Below are 15201 nucleotides of genomic sequence, written 5' to 3'. Positions count from 1 at the left end.
ATTAACAATAATAACCACAATTGTGAGGTGAAATTCTATTAAACATTATATGAAGGTAGATAAAATACAAATTTAAATATAAGTAAACTGAAAAAAAAAAAAAATAAAAAAAAAAATCAATTTATTTTTTTTAATTTAATTGGTTTATTTTTTTATATTTTTTTTTTTATAAATTTTTTTATTTTTTATTTTTTTAATTTATTTTTATTAGCAATGTCATCAAGTACAAATTTCAGTAGCACATTTACAAAAGAAAGGTGGTGTAAAGGAGACGGTTTCATTATCGAGGGTGTTTTAGTTAAACATAATATTCATACAGTATTTGTTAATTGTAAACAACCATTGACTGAAACCCCTCTTCCAACTAGATTCGTTGCCATTGTTTTAGAATTTGACAATGGTATAAAGAGAAATTGGAACGAACATGGTATCGAATTACCACCAAAAATGACAAGATCCACCGCAATCACTAAGGGCTACCTTAATAAATTTGACAGAGTCCAAGCTACCATCGTCGATAAAGTTGACTGTGACCAAATTTGTGCTGCAATTGCAAATGGTAAACCATTACCTGAAAATTTCCACGACGAAGCTATTCCATCATTACATCCAAAAAAGAAAAATCATCTTGAATTTTGGGCTGATGTTGATAAATTCTCACATAAAATCTTTAAACAAGGTGATGAAATTAGAATTAAAACTATGGTATGTATACTTTAAATATAAAATATATATATACATTTAATTTATTAATTTATTGGTTTTTTTGTTATTAGGGTAATTCAATTTTTGTAGAATCAATTGTTAAAATGGATCAAAATAACATGGCAAATCTCGCTGGTGATTCTCAATTAGGTGATAGTTTTTCAAAGAATATCATGAAAAGATATGATGAAATTAATACAAGCAACCAACCAGAAGAAGAAGAGGATGACGATGAATGGAAATAAACAAAATAGCCATACACACACACAAACTCCTATATTTATTAAATAAAATGTATAAATAAAAACACCAATCCTTTTAATCTTTTTTTTTTTTTTTTATTTTTATTTTTATTTTAAAAAAGCACTAATTGTTGTTGATGCTTAGAAAATGGTGCACCATACCAGTAAAAAGATTAATACGTATTGAACCATGAACATTTAAAATTTCCAACCTATTTTGAACTATAATACATATATAAATAGTAAAAAAAATATTGAATTTAGCAAAAATATTAAAAAATAAATTTTAAAAAAAAAAATTAAAAAAAAAGGAATAATATAATTTTTTATTTTCATTTTTTTATTAATTTTACACAATGCTTAAATAATGACAACTTGCACCACAATTTTTGATCTTAATAACAACAATAACAACAACAATAATAATAATAATAATAACAATAATAGTAATAATAATAGGAGAAAAAAAAGAGTACCAAAACATTTTAGAAGTTTATTGTGTGTTTTTTTAGCTTTAAAAGGAACTCAAATTACCATTCAACTTAGATCAAATTGTGAAATATATGGTACCATCGAAAACGTTGATAGACATCTAAAGTAAGCATGACAATACTATTTAATTATACATATAAACAATACTAATCTAACACATATGTATAGTATTGAACTTATTGATGCAACTATAACAAATAGATTCGGAAAAGATAAATATGAATTACTTTTAGTACAAAGTAGAAATATAAGGTATATTCATATTCCTGATAAAATTGACCTTGGCCATTTATTATATATTTATGTAAGTAAATCTGTAATACAATAACATCCTAATATTACTAATAATAATCATCATCATCATCATCATATTTATTTATATAGAGTAAAACATTATCAGAAGTTAAAAGAAAAAACCAAAGAACATTAAGAAAAGCACCTTCTGGATCCTTTAGTTAAAATAATATGTTTGAGGAATCATTATTTAATAATAAAATAATATAAATATATTTTGTATATATAAAGAAAATTAATAGTTTTTATATTTTATTTTTTTTGTTTTTTATATATTTGAATTCATTTCTTCGTCTTCTTCATCTTCGGCAACAACTTGATTATCTTCATCATCATCATCGTTAAATTGATTTAATTCTTCTGGTGGTAATAATGAAACATCTTTTTCAACCTTTTTTAATAAATCTGAAACTAGTTTTTCTAATTCTCTGTCTTTGATTTTAGTGATTTTTAAAAGATCTTTTGCAGTGGATAAACAATCTTGAGCGGATAAAGGCTCATCCAAACTATTATATACGACACCCAATGTATACCAAACCTCAGCTATATTATCCTGTTCGTTTACCAATTGTTCTAAAATATCTACAGCGGTTCTATTTTGTTTTAACTCTATAAAAAGTAATGCAATATTATAACGATAATCGAATTCTGGACGATCATCGATATCTGATGTTTCCCAAAGACTGTATGATTTATTCAAGTATTGGATGGCGTCGGTGTTTTTAACTTGACTGATTTTCATTGATGCCATTAAACTGTATGGTTCTGGTGAGTATGGTGAGTATTCGATTGCTTTTAATAAACTAGTTTCGCATTGAGTTTCGGCATCGTCGTCAAAGCATTGATCTGTAAGATAAAGCTCTGCTTTTGAACATAATGCAGAGCATAATTGGGCTTTTATAATTGCAATTGGTGATTCCTCTTCCTCTTCCTCTTCTTCCTCCTCATCGTCCATTTTCTCTTCATCATTGTCATCATCTAGTTGTTGTGGTTTTAATGGTTTTGGTACTTTATTTTGTTCTTCGCCTGTTGGTGTCAATGCAATTAATTTCTTTAATTCACGCTCCATAATTTCTACACCTTTATTATAACACTTGAGGGCATCATCGCCACCTACCAATTGACCAAGATTCATATATTTAGTTGCACTGTCGTCTGAATTTACTTGAATCGATTTATAGAAGTAGCTTTTGGCTTGTTCGAGGTCACCTGATTCCAATAATATTTCACCAATAGTATCCATAACAAGTGTGTTTTCTGGTTCCAATATTAATGCATTTTTAAAACACTCTAATGCCTTATCGAAATGATAGGTTGCTGCATGTTTTTCACCCTCTTCAATATATTGTTCTGCTGTTACCTGTTTTTTAGCGGCACTCTCTTGAAACTTTTTTTTTTTATTAATTTGATTTTGTTTTGCTCTATTTGGTTTTGGTGGTGCCATTATCTTTTAAATATTACTAAATTAAATTAAATTAAATTTAAAAAATAGATTTGATAAATTAAATATATAAAAAATACACAAATGTTAAAAAAAAAAAAAAAAAAAAATTTTAAAAAAAAAAAATTAAAAAAAATAAAAAAAAATAAAAATAAAAAAAAACGAAAACGAAAAAAGATAAAAAAAAAAGAAAATAGAAAAAAGTAATAATTAAATCACTTTAATAATTATTTTCATATCTATAAATAAATAAATTCATTATATATTTTATAAAATATCTGGGAGATATATAAAAAAAATAGTATATCCTTTGTTTTTAAATATTATTAATGGATTATTAACAACAATAACAATCATTTTTTTTTTCTATTATTATCCATTATTTTTTGCTATTCAAATCAGCATTTGAAAATTGGATAATTATCAAATAATACATATTATCTAAGATATAATATTTTGGTTTATGAATTTTCATTCGATTATTTTTACGAGTATAAAAAAAATATGTTATGTCAATATTTTGGCACGGAACAAAACTTTAATTTAAAACTAAGTTCTGGAATCCCAGTGATAGTTTTTTTGACACTTTTATTTTTATTTTTTTTTTTTTTGTATCACCTTTATCATCGCCCATATTTGATAAAAATAAAATTATAAAATAAAATAAAAAAAAAAAAAAGATATTTTGGTGTGCAGACGTATTCGAAAATAATTTGTCCATTATAAAAAAAAAAAAAAAAGACGCAATTTACAGAAAACTCATATCAATTTTAAATAAATGCGCAATTTTCCAACTTTGACCTTTTTTTAAAAAAAAAAAAATTAAAATTAAAATAAAATAAAATAAAATAAAAAAAAAAAGCAAAGAAAAAAAATTAAAAAGATATTTTTTATACTGGGCGGTTTTAAAAGTTATATTTGTGGTGAGAAAGACCTTTTTTTTTTTTTTTTCTTAAACATTTTTTGCACAAAAAATTTTAAAAATAAAAAATTAAAAAAAGAAAAAAAAGAAAAAAAAAAAGAAAAAAATAAATAATTATTTTTTTATTTTATTTTTAATTTTGTTAGCATCTTATTTTTATTGTTGTTATTACTATTGTTGTGTGTTATCTCAATTACTATATTTTTTTTATTTGCAAAAAAAAATATTCTACATATAAAAGATATTTACGGGTTGAATTTTGCTATCAAGATTTCCTTTTTTTTTTTTTTTTCAGATTTTTTTAATTTTTAAAATTTTTTATTTTTTTTTTATTGTTATTTTTTTACTTTTTTTTTTTTTGATAATCAATAGGTTTTTTTAAAATTAATAATTGTATTTTGGAAATATTTTTTGGTTTTGTAAATTATTGTTCCTTTTTTTTTTAATTGCATATTAAAATATAATTCATACCTTTATTTTTTTTAATATATGAAAAGTAATTTATAATAACTATCACAATAATAATACCAATCATAATAGTTTTAATAATCTATAATTAAATAGTATAGTAATTAAATAATGGAAACATTAGATAATATTATTGAAAGTATAGATGATTTAAAGAGACCATTTGGTAATGATAATAATCAATCTATACCCACAGAGCCATTATCACCAAGAGATCAAATAGATTTACCATCACAACCACCACTCACACAACAAAAATGGAGACAAACTAAATTTTTATCAACTTCTCCAACAGATTCTTTAAATTGTAATAATAGCTATTCACCAGATCTAATAAATTCAGCTAATGATAATAATGAAAATAATAATTTAATGAATAGTAGTGGTAGCAGTGGTATTACATCGTCAACAGAGATACCAACAAACACAATTCAATTTAATAAATCTGGAATAAATAATAGTTCAGATAGCATAAGGAATAAAAAAAATAAAAATTTATCCAATCATAGATTGAGAAAAAATTCAACAACACTTTCCAAAGAAAAGAGAGGAAACATTTTAAGAGAAATTTTATCAACAGAACAAGCCTATCTTTCATTTTTAAAGATAATAGTCGATGTATATATTTCCAAAATTAAAGAAAAAGATATTATACCACCCAATGACATTGATGGAATATTTTCAAATATCGAAGCAATTAAATCAGCAAATGAAGAGATTCTAGCCAAACTAAAAGAGAAAATAGAAAATCATAATTCACCATCCTTCCCAGAACAAGTGGAGATATCTGATATCTTTTTAGAGTTTGGGCCATTCTTAAAAATTTATTCAATTTATGTTAATAATTATTATAACAAGGCTATTCAAATAATAAAGTTAAATACAAATACAAATAAAAAGTTTAAAAATTATTTAATTGTAAGTTATAAAATTAATAATAACAAAAATAATAATAATAATTGGTCAATCATATAAATTTTTTTCACCAAATTTATAAATATTATAGTTTTTAAAATAAAATAATATATTAATATTTTTTTTTTTTAAGGAATGTAAAAACAATTCATTTTCAAAAAAATTAGATTTGAATGACTTAATGATTATGCCAATTCAAAGATTACCAAGATATATTTTATTATTAGAAGAATTAATTCAATATACACCACAAAAAACAGAAGAAAATGAACATAAGAAATTAATTGAAGCAAAGAATATTATGAAGGATGTAGCTTCATTTGTTAATTCATCAACTGTTGATAAACAAGGTCCTTTAGAAATTTTAACTAGAGTTCAACAAATTTTAGGTCCAAAGACAGGAAACTTAATTCAAGCACATAGAAGATTTATAAAGAGTGGTGATTTAGTCCGTATAGTTTTTCAAAACAATACAAATGATAATTCATCAATAGCAGGAACAGCAGTATCACCTGCAAATGAAACATTGGTTACAAAAAATAATGAAGTTTATGAAAAGAGAACTATCAATTTATATTTGTTTAATGATATTTTAATTTATGCTGTAAATAACAAATTTTGGAGGAAGCTCTATTTGGTAGATATATGGATTAGAACTAAGGATATTCCTGGTTTAGAGAACGTATTTGAAATTTATAGTAAATCATTGTCATTTATATTTGTAAATCAGTTTTCATCATCAAGTAGCAGCACATTTGAGGAATGGTCAACTCTTATTCAAAATACAATCAATAGACTATTGGAGGCCGACCCAGAGGCTAAAGAAAAGAGGGTACAGCTCTTGGAACAAGATGATCAAATTCAAAGAGATTTTACTTTTGAAGAGAAACAATTCTTCTTCGAATCATTAAATCAAACAAAAGAAAAATCAACAAACTTTAAAGATTCTTTAATCGAAGATGGTATTGTAGAGGATAGAAAGAAAAAGATTGAAAGTTTAATTATATTTCAACATCCCTCCGATTCAAATAATAGTGATTATTCAGACAGTGAGTTCCAACAATCTACATCTCCACCTCAACAAGCACCAGCAGCAGGTGGCATTACCAGAAGCAGTAGCAATTTAAATTTTTCAGATTCAGACTCTGACATGGATAGAAAGAAAATTAACGAAGAAAAGAGAATACTAAAAAAGAGAATGCAAACCCAGTCGAATCAATTTAATCGTACATCGTCATCCGTATCATTGTTTACACAGCAGTTGACCGGAAAATCAACATCAAGTTTATCTCATATCGTTTTAACAAAACAAAATATTGTGGTCCAAGGTTACCTTACCAAGATTGGCGAAGTCGTAAAGAACTGGAAGAGAAGATGGTTTGTTTTCGAAAATAATTACCTCTTTTACTTGAAAGGTCAAAGCTCTTCAAAGGTTTTAGGTATCATTCCATTAATTGGCTCAAGGATTGAAAATATTGAGGATACTTCATTTAATATCACAACCAAGCAGAGAACTTATTTAATTATAGCAGATTCTAAAAGTGATCTTCAAATGTGGACAAAGGCAATTAACGAGTTTTATAATACAAGGGATAGCTTTATTAATAATGTTAAGCAACAGTATAATTCAAATTCTCCATTATCATCATCACCAAAAATATCATCACCCAGTATCCAAAAAAGATTATCTTGGTTATCGGGTTCATTACAAAATTTAAATTCTTTAAAACCCCAAAATGATAAATCAAAAACAATTGCTAGTTTTAGATTCTCATCCATCATTAAAGAAAACGGTGAATTAAATAATAGTGGAAATAGTCTAGTATCACCAGATTTAAATAGTAGCGTTGGAAGTAATGGCAGTGGTAGTGGCGGAAAAGTCGATGATCATTATGAAGATGACGATTGTTCAAGTCTTTCAAGTGAAGAAAGTATATCATCAGAAGAGGAGTTTGATGATTAAGGTTAATTATTTATTTATATAACTATTAGTATTAATAGTTATATAAATAAATAATTTAAATAAATGGTTAATACATATTCCATGTTATATTTTATTTTTTTTATTTTTATTTTTTTATTTTATTTTTATTTTTTTATAAATGGTTAATACACATGTTATATTTTATTTTTTTTATTTTTATTTTTTTATAAAAATTTTTTTTTCAATTTTTTTATTTTTTTCAAAACACAACAAACACACATAAATAATTTTAATAATGTAAACTACAGCATATCAAATCAATAGTAATAATAATTTTAACAGTACTGAAATATGTTTAAAACCTTTCGAGAGCAAGTGGGTAAATTAATATATTATTTTAAAACAACAGCAACAATAACAACAAACCCATATACATATATAAATTGGCATTGTTGAAGAAATATAGAAAATAGAAACACAATTACATCCAATAATTAAATTAGCTTTTATTAATTTTCAAAAGAAAGATTTACCAATTAAAACCATTCAAAACCCTTACAGGATCTGCTGTCATCGATATCATGAATGAAAGGATTTTAATCAATTATATAAAGATTAAGCCAATGTTTACCAAATAGTTTAGATAAGGGTAATGGAAACTTCAACCTTCGCTGGTCAATCAGTAGCAGGTGTAACAACTTTAATTGGATTAGCATAATTAAATTCACAGGTCAATCAATTGGCGGATTAACTATTACAAATCAATTGGATTACCATCATTGTATACAATAGGTCAATCCGTTGGGAGTCTTACAACTATATTTAAATATCGAATTAAAGTCATCTATATAAAAAAAATAATAATAGAATTTACTCAGTGAATCAATAGTCAGTCTTCAGTTATTAAGAAAGCTAATACTAAAACATTTTATAATTAATAATTAAAATCAATATAGTGCTAAACCAAAGGCGGTCCTCGTTAGGTGCTAAAAGTAACACCCAAATATCACCAACTTATTATCATATGTGATTTCTTTATTTCATTGGGGTTTTAAATTTTTATGGATTTAAATCGTCAGTTAATTTTCACACCAGTTTTATTTAAGCTAATTTTTAAAATAAACATTACAATAATATTTTTAAATAAAATAATTTTAAAATAATTTTATATATTTATGTATTTATAGTTTTATTTTTTTATTTAAAACACCCAATAAATACATAGTTAAATTAAAGTTAAATGTTAATTATGGAAAAAAATAATTAAATTAATCCTTATTAATTTTTTTTTTTGAATTTTTAATTTGAATCTATTATTTAGATTTTTATTTACAGAACATATAAAAGTAACTCTGTAACATCTGTATTATCCGTTTTAATAAGAATTTTTTTATAATAAAGTATAAAAACTGTGTATGGCTCTAAGTCTGATAATATATCTGTTCTTCCTATTTCACAGAGTTATATATAATAAAGCGTAGATAATAGTTTCTTTTTGACTAAGTGGATATTAGCAAACCCAAACAATGATGGACCTCTACTTTGAGCATACTTTTGAGCTTCATGGCTACTAATTTCTGAGTGTAGCTGAAGACTGATTACTTTTGGGTTTTTTTAATTATTTTTTATTAAACTGAAAAATTAATGTAGTAATGTGTAGATTAAAATTGGGTTATACTATTGAAAAATGATAATAAATGTGATTATTTAATAAATAAAAGTTAAAAAGATGATTTTTAATGATTAATATAAATCTATTTAAAAATAATAATAAAATAGTAATATTTACATAGAATAAACAGAACCCCAGTATTTGAAATGTGACTTTAAAATGTGTTCATACTGAAAAAGAACCCCAATTTTTCATATGAATGATTTGAAAAAAAACACAATTGAAAAGAATAAACTATACCCCCAATGTATAGTTAATGATTTGAAATAAATAAAATGTTGAAACTGAACAAGAAAGAATTAAATTAAGCTAAAAAGGTATTAAAATTAAATATTAGTTTCTTTTATATTCAAATTTAACAATAATTATGCAAGTAATAACACTATAGTTACCTTAAAAATACAAACACCCCAATGTTGGCATTGAATAAAGAACGTGATTATACTGAAAGAGAAATATTAAAATTAAACTATATATGAGACTGAAAGAGAGAATTAATCTAAATATAAAATAAATATTAGTTTCTTTTATATTTTAATAATTATTTAAATTTATCATTGTATTTACTTTGATTATACCAATACATAAACATGGCAACGTGTTGATTTGAGAAAGAATTAAATATTGATCTTTTTGATATGAAAGAGAAAGATTCAAACTAAAAACGTGTTGAATGAGAAAGATTTAAATATTGAGCATTTTGATGTGTATGAGAAAGATTTAAACTAAAAATGAATAAAATATTGTCAATAATCTTTTTGATATGATATTGGTTAATTTTATATTCATATATAGTAATTATTTAAATATTAACATTATAGTTACCTTAGGGAATGAAAGCGCATATTAATTGATGTTTAGTATAGAACATGGTTATAATGGAAGAAAAAGCATTATAATTAAACTATATAGGAATAAAAATTAAATATTAGTTTTTTTATATTCAAATTTAATATTATTTATGTAAATATTAACTTAATAGTTACCAAAAGAGAACTTGTACATGAAACCTATGGAACTTCTTTAACCTTTTTTTGAAGAGTTGAGGATAATGCAATGAATGGTAATGTTTGTCCAATTATGTTGTTTTCTGATATAATCTTGTTTGATTTCGTTATTATCCCATATAGATAGAGTATTATTGATCTAGGTTAAAAGCATCTAATTGGTGGCCAGCTAATTGATGACGATTAACCAAAGAGTCTATATTTTCCCTATGGATTGGAATAATGTAATCGAAATGCTATTGGACATCCATTCTGTTTAAAGTGTTATTTATATTATTAATCTATGTTCATAGCATCATATGTTAAACCCTCATTTTGATTATCTCTCTACAATTAAATAATAAATTAAATTAATATATGTTTTATTAATAAAGTATAAATATGAATGTATGAATTACTTACTCTAATATTTGAAATTGGTTGTCTGCAAGTTGGACAGGATCTAGTACGAGAATACCATTGAGTAATGCATGCATAGCAAAATTTATGAACACAATCAATTGATGCACTATTAATGGCCTCTACCTGATTAAAGCAAACTGTGCAGATGCTTTCGTTTTCATCTTGTTCCATTTGATGTGGTTGACTTTCTTGTTGCAATCTAATTTGTTGTAATCTTTCCTGTTGCAATCTTAAAGTTTCAAATTGTTGTCTACGTGCCCTTTGAATTTCTTCTTGTGTTTGTGGATCTTGGGCACGTTCTCTATTTCTTTGTTCTCTTTCTGAATTTCTTCTATTTGCCCTTTGTTGAAGTAATGCATCGAGTCTTTCATTTAATGAATTTAGGTAACGATGATATTCACGGGCTTCTTCCAAATATGATTGTTGTTGCTCTCTTGCAACTCTTTGTGATCTTTCTAATTCTAATGCTTCCCTACGTACCCTTTCTCTTAATAAAGTTTGGGCACGTTCCCTTTCTTGTTGCTCTCTTGCAACTCTTTCCATTTCTATTCTTTCTCTTTCTACTCTCTCTCTTTCAATTCTCTCTCTTTCCATTCTTTCTCTCTCTAATGTTTCTTGACGTACCCTTTCTTGATTTTCTCTTTCAATTCTTAATAAATATTGGGTACGTTCCCATTCTTGTTGCTCTCTGAATCTTCTTTCTCTTTCTAAAATTTCTAAACGTTCTCTTTCTTGTCTTTCTCTTATTATTCTTTCTGAACGTTCAGATTCTCTGATTTCTCTTTCAAAATCTAACATTTCTTTTCTGAGAGCTTTATTGGCTTTCTCCCTTTCTGTTTGTTCTCTATCCCTTCTTAGAATTTCTAATACTAATGTATCTGACTCCAATGATTGGTTACTAGTATTATTATTAATATTGTTATTATTATTACTATCATTAGAAATATTTGAAGGATTAATGTTTGGGGTAGTTCTTTCTTGTGTTTCGGTTGGGGTATCTTTAAAAAAAAGAGATGGCAAATATTTTTTACCTTTTTTGCCATTATTATTATTATTATTATTATTATTATTATTATAATTATTATTATTATTATTATTAATAATATTGTTATTAAAATTATTGTTATTATTATTTTCATTATAATTATAATTATTATAATCATTATTATTATTATCATTGTTATTATAAATTATATTATTATTTTCATTATAATAATTATTATTATTAAAATTATTATTATTTAAGATATTATTATTACCATTATAATTAAAATGATTATTATTATTGTAATTGTTATTGTTATTATTATAAATATATATATCATTATAATTATTAAAATTATTATTATTATCATTAAAACTACAATGATTATAATTATTATAATTATTATTAATAAAGTTAAAATTATTAATATTATTATCATTATTATTATTATTATTTTTATTTTTATTAATTTTATTTTTATATAAAATATAGAAACAAAAAGTGATAATTAAAAAGAAAAAAAATAAAATATATAAACTATCCATTTTTTTTTTTTTTTTGAAAGTTATTGAGACAAAAAAATATATGTATACAAATGTAAAGTTATTTATTTGTAAAGAAAAAAAAAAAAAAAGAAAAAAAAAAAAAATTATAATTTTCATAATTTAAAAAAAAAAAAAAAAATTAAAAAAATTATAAAATATAAAATCACATACTAAATTCGTTTTTACATTTTTTAATTGAATCACTATTTCCATTTTTATTAGTTGTGTTTGAAATCTCTATGTTAAATTAAACAATGGGGTAAATAAATTTTTTTAAATTAAAAAATAATGAGGTTTTTTAAAAAAAAATTTTTTATTTTTTTTTTTCAAATAAAAATTTAAACATATCCTTTTTTATATATCATTGTAATGAGGCGTATACTTTTAATGAATCATATGTAGTTCATATATTATAATAAAATTACAATAAAAGTATGGACCTCAACCTCATTGTATGTATTTTTTTTTTTTTTTAATTTTTATTGACAATCATATAAAAATTAGAAATTGAATAAAATATTATTATAAAATTTAAATATATTTTTTTAAAAAATCATCACACAATAAACTTCATAATAACTATTAAATTTCTTTTTCATTTTTTTTATATTTAATAAATATTTTATTATTCACAATCATATCACCATTATAAATTTAAACTTTAATATAAAAATGGATAATTTAAAAAATATTTTTTCCTCTTTTATTTTTATCTTTATTTTTAATATATTTTCTAATATGGTTTGTTCTATTGGCAACACCATTAACAAAAACAAAAAAATAAAAAAAAATAACCACAATAATAATATTAATAATTATAATAATATAAATAATATAAATAGTAATTATTTAACATCAAGGGATTTAGTAAATTTTTTAAATTCTCAGCAACTAGATTCTCTCTTTTCTAGAATTTTAAGTCTTGTATTTTTTTCAAAATTAGACAAATATGTTTCTGATGAAGTCAAAATCAAGAGTAGCCTCTTGGTTTCAAAAATCATTATCAAGAGATGGTTCGACCCAGCTGTTTCCGAGGAAGAAGATAAAATCAAAGTAATTGAAAATATCATCTCCACTACGTATAGTTTGCATTTCAAATCCTGAACAAGCAAATATTAATCAAACTGAAGTTGCCATTTCAATTTTTGTCCATTTTGGTAATGCAATTAAAGATAATCAAGAAAATAGCAAAATAAAACAATTTCAAGGTATTATGGACAAGAATTTTAAAAGTTCTTTAGACCTTTTTATAAAATTAAGACCACATGAATCAGTAGCAGGTCACAGTCAATTGCTTTCCAATACATACTGGGTTATTTGGTCCTTATATGACTCCATCAGTACCGATTTCAGTTCAAATTAATCATCAAATACTTTTTTGTAAAGAAATAAATTTATATATTTTTCTTTTAAACTTTAATTTCTTTTTATTTATTTATTTATTTTATTTATTTTTTTATTTTAAGTTTTCAATTAACAATTAAAAAGCTCTCCAAAGGTATTTATAAATAACATTTTATAAAAAAAATAAAAATCACATTCAAATATTAATTTTATTATTATATCAATTTTTTAATTTAATTTGTTTTGTTATTTTATTTATTGTACATTAGAAATAATTTTATTTATATTTATATTTTTTTCTTTATAAAATAACCCTATATAACAATTAAATAAATGGAATATTTATTCTTATGTAAATCGAATAATTATTAATTTAAATTCAGTTGTATGCATCATAAAATGATAAAAAATCAATTAAAAAATTTTTTATTTTTTTTTTTTAAAAATCATTTTTAAAATGAAAAAGTTAGTATAATGTTTTGGATATCATTTAAAAGAAAATTAAATAAAAAATCGAAATAAAATAAAAAAATGATCAATAATCAGTATAAAAAAAGAGTGCGAACTAAAAAATATTTTTATTTTATTTTTTATTATTTAAAAGATACAATTGAAGAAATAAAATCTTTGGTGGTTGCATTTCCATATTTCCAAGATAAATAGTATATATTACATGCATCTATTAATGACGGTTGCTTTGGGTGAAACCCTAAAATTGTTGAGGCTTTCGAATGAGATAATCTTTGATTAAAAGTCATTGCTAAAAGAAAACTGCTTTTATTTTGTGGTAAATCCACATACTCTATTTCAATTTCTTTTTTACTTATATCTTCAATTGAAAATTTTGCTATTTCTCTTATTAAATCTTCAACTTTAATTGAATAACTATTTGCAATAAACGTTTCTCCTCTGATTTGTGAACTTTTTTCAACAACTAATAAATAGAAATCAGATAGATCTATATATGGGAATATTGTTAGTATATAATAATTAGGACTGTAAATTATATATTTTGATTACCATTTATGTGTATAAAACCTGAATAAAATCCTACATTATTTTTATTTCCATATATTTTTATCACATGCTTTTTATCTTCTTTCTTATTATATTCTTTTGATAATTCCACACAGTGATAATAAAAATGGGTATATGAACCATTCTTACCATAAATCATAGATGGTATAATGACAATTGCTCCCATATCAACATAGTTGTTATCTATTTCCTCTATCCATTTAAAATCACTGTGATCGTATCTTCTTGTTTTTTCATCCATTACAAAATCGTTAGATCCAAATGAAAAACTTCCACTTGTATGGATTATTTTTATTTTAGGTAGTAATTGCTGAAGTTTTATTAAAGATTCCTGTATAATTCTTGGTGAATGTTTATCTTTTGAAGAAATACATTCAATAACAACATCTATTTGCAATTCACATGTCTTTGGTATCCAAGTTTCACAATCGTGAATATCTGCAATAATTGGTATTATTTCATTTCTTATCATTTTAATCTTATCTTTTTCCAAAATACTAATACCATATACCTTATATCCATTTGCTTTTAATTTTTTTGAAACATTTAATCCAATGTATCCAACACCTATATATAAAAAAATAATTAGTATTTAATATAAAATACAAAAGAAAAAAATATAAATACCCAAAACTAATATACTGGTCATTCTAATGAAAAAGATAAAAAAATGACAAAAAAAAAAATTAATTTACCCCTCTTAAAAAACAAATAAATTATAAAAAAAAAAATTAAAAAATTAAATTAAAAAAATATATTTTTATTTAAAAAAAGTAATATAAAATTATAATAATAAATAATAAAA

The 15201-nt window shown here is 23.1% G+C and overlaps 7 protein-coding genes across 7 annotated transcripts; 4 read left to right on the top strand and 3 right to left on the bottom strand.

The window, feature by feature from the left end:
- Positions 1-213: 213 nt before the first annotated feature.
- DICPUDRAFT_148371 (uncharacterized protein) lies at positions 214-950 on the top strand (the record flags this gene model as incomplete). Its single annotated transcript, XM_003284542.1, has 2 exons — positions 214-705; positions 777-950. The coding sequence occupies 2 exons, from the start codon at positions 214-216 to the stop codon at positions 948-950; spliced, it is 666 nt and encodes a 221-aa protein (XP_003284590.1).
- Positions 951-1389: 439 nt separating this feature from the next.
- Positions 1390-1880, top strand: DICPUDRAFT_22541 (uncharacterized protein; the record flags this gene model as incomplete). Its single annotated transcript, XM_003284541.1, has 3 exons — positions 1390-1544; positions 1608-1743; positions 1824-1880. Coding segments are annotated over 3 exons (348 nt in total), but the record flags the coding sequence as incomplete, so codon positions are not given.
- A 72-nt stretch (positions 1881-1952) lies between these two features.
- DICPUDRAFT_53050 (uncharacterized protein) lies at positions 1953-3177 on the bottom strand (the record flags this gene model as incomplete). Its single annotated transcript, XM_003284511.1, has 1 exon — positions 1953-3177. One exon carries the CDS (start codon positions 3175-3177, stop codon positions 2002-2004), a length of 1176 nt encoding a protein of 391 aa, XP_003284559.1. The 3' UTR covers positions 1953-2001.
- Positions 3178-4675: 1498 nt separating this feature from the next.
- DICPUDRAFT_148367 (uncharacterized protein) lies at positions 4676-7442 on the top strand (the record flags this gene model as incomplete). Its single annotated transcript, XM_003284540.1, has 2 exons — positions 4676-5482; positions 5613-7442. The coding sequence occupies 2 exons, from the start codon at positions 4676-4678 to the stop codon at positions 7440-7442; spliced, it is 2637 nt and encodes an 878-aa protein (XP_003284588.1).
- A 2916-nt stretch (positions 7443-10358) lies between these two features.
- Positions 10359-12014, bottom strand: DICPUDRAFT_75535 (uncharacterized protein; the record flags this gene model as incomplete). Its single annotated transcript, XM_003284510.1, has 2 exons — positions 10359-10409; positions 10485-12014. The coding sequence occupies 2 exons, from the start codon at positions 12012-12014 to the stop codon at positions 10359-10361; spliced, it is 1581 nt and encodes a 526-aa protein (XP_003284558.1).
- A 254-nt stretch (positions 12015-12268) lies between these two features.
- On the top strand, positions 12269-13377 carry DICPUDRAFT_75534 (uncharacterized protein; the record flags this gene model as incomplete). Its single annotated transcript, XM_003284539.1, has 3 exons — positions 12269-12273; positions 12857-13098; positions 13145-13377. 3 exons carry the CDS (start codon positions 12269-12271, stop codon positions 13375-13377), a joined length of 480 nt encoding a protein of 159 aa, XP_003284587.1.
- Positions 13378-13951: 574 nt separating this feature from the next.
- Positions 13952-15045, bottom strand: DICPUDRAFT_86320 (uncharacterized protein; the record flags this gene model as incomplete). The annotated part of the gene is made up of 3 exons (XM_003284509.1): positions 13952-14316; positions 14379-14963; positions 15024-15045. The coding sequence occupies 3 exons, from the start codon at positions 15043-15045 to the stop codon at positions 13952-13954; spliced, it is 972 nt and encodes a 323-aa protein (XP_003284557.1).
- Between the last annotated feature and the right edge of the window lie 156 nt (positions 15046-15201).

This window comes from Dictyostelium purpureum, assembly GCF_000190715.1.
Source record: "Dictyostelium purpureum unplaced genomic scaffold DICPUscaffold_27, whole genome shotgun sequence".
NCBI lineage: Eukaryota > Evosea > Eumycetozoa > Dictyosteliales > Dictyosteliaceae > Dictyostelium > Dictyostelium purpureum.
Note: the sequence above shows the minus strand (reverse complement) of the source record. Positions and strands in the feature narration are given on the sequence as shown.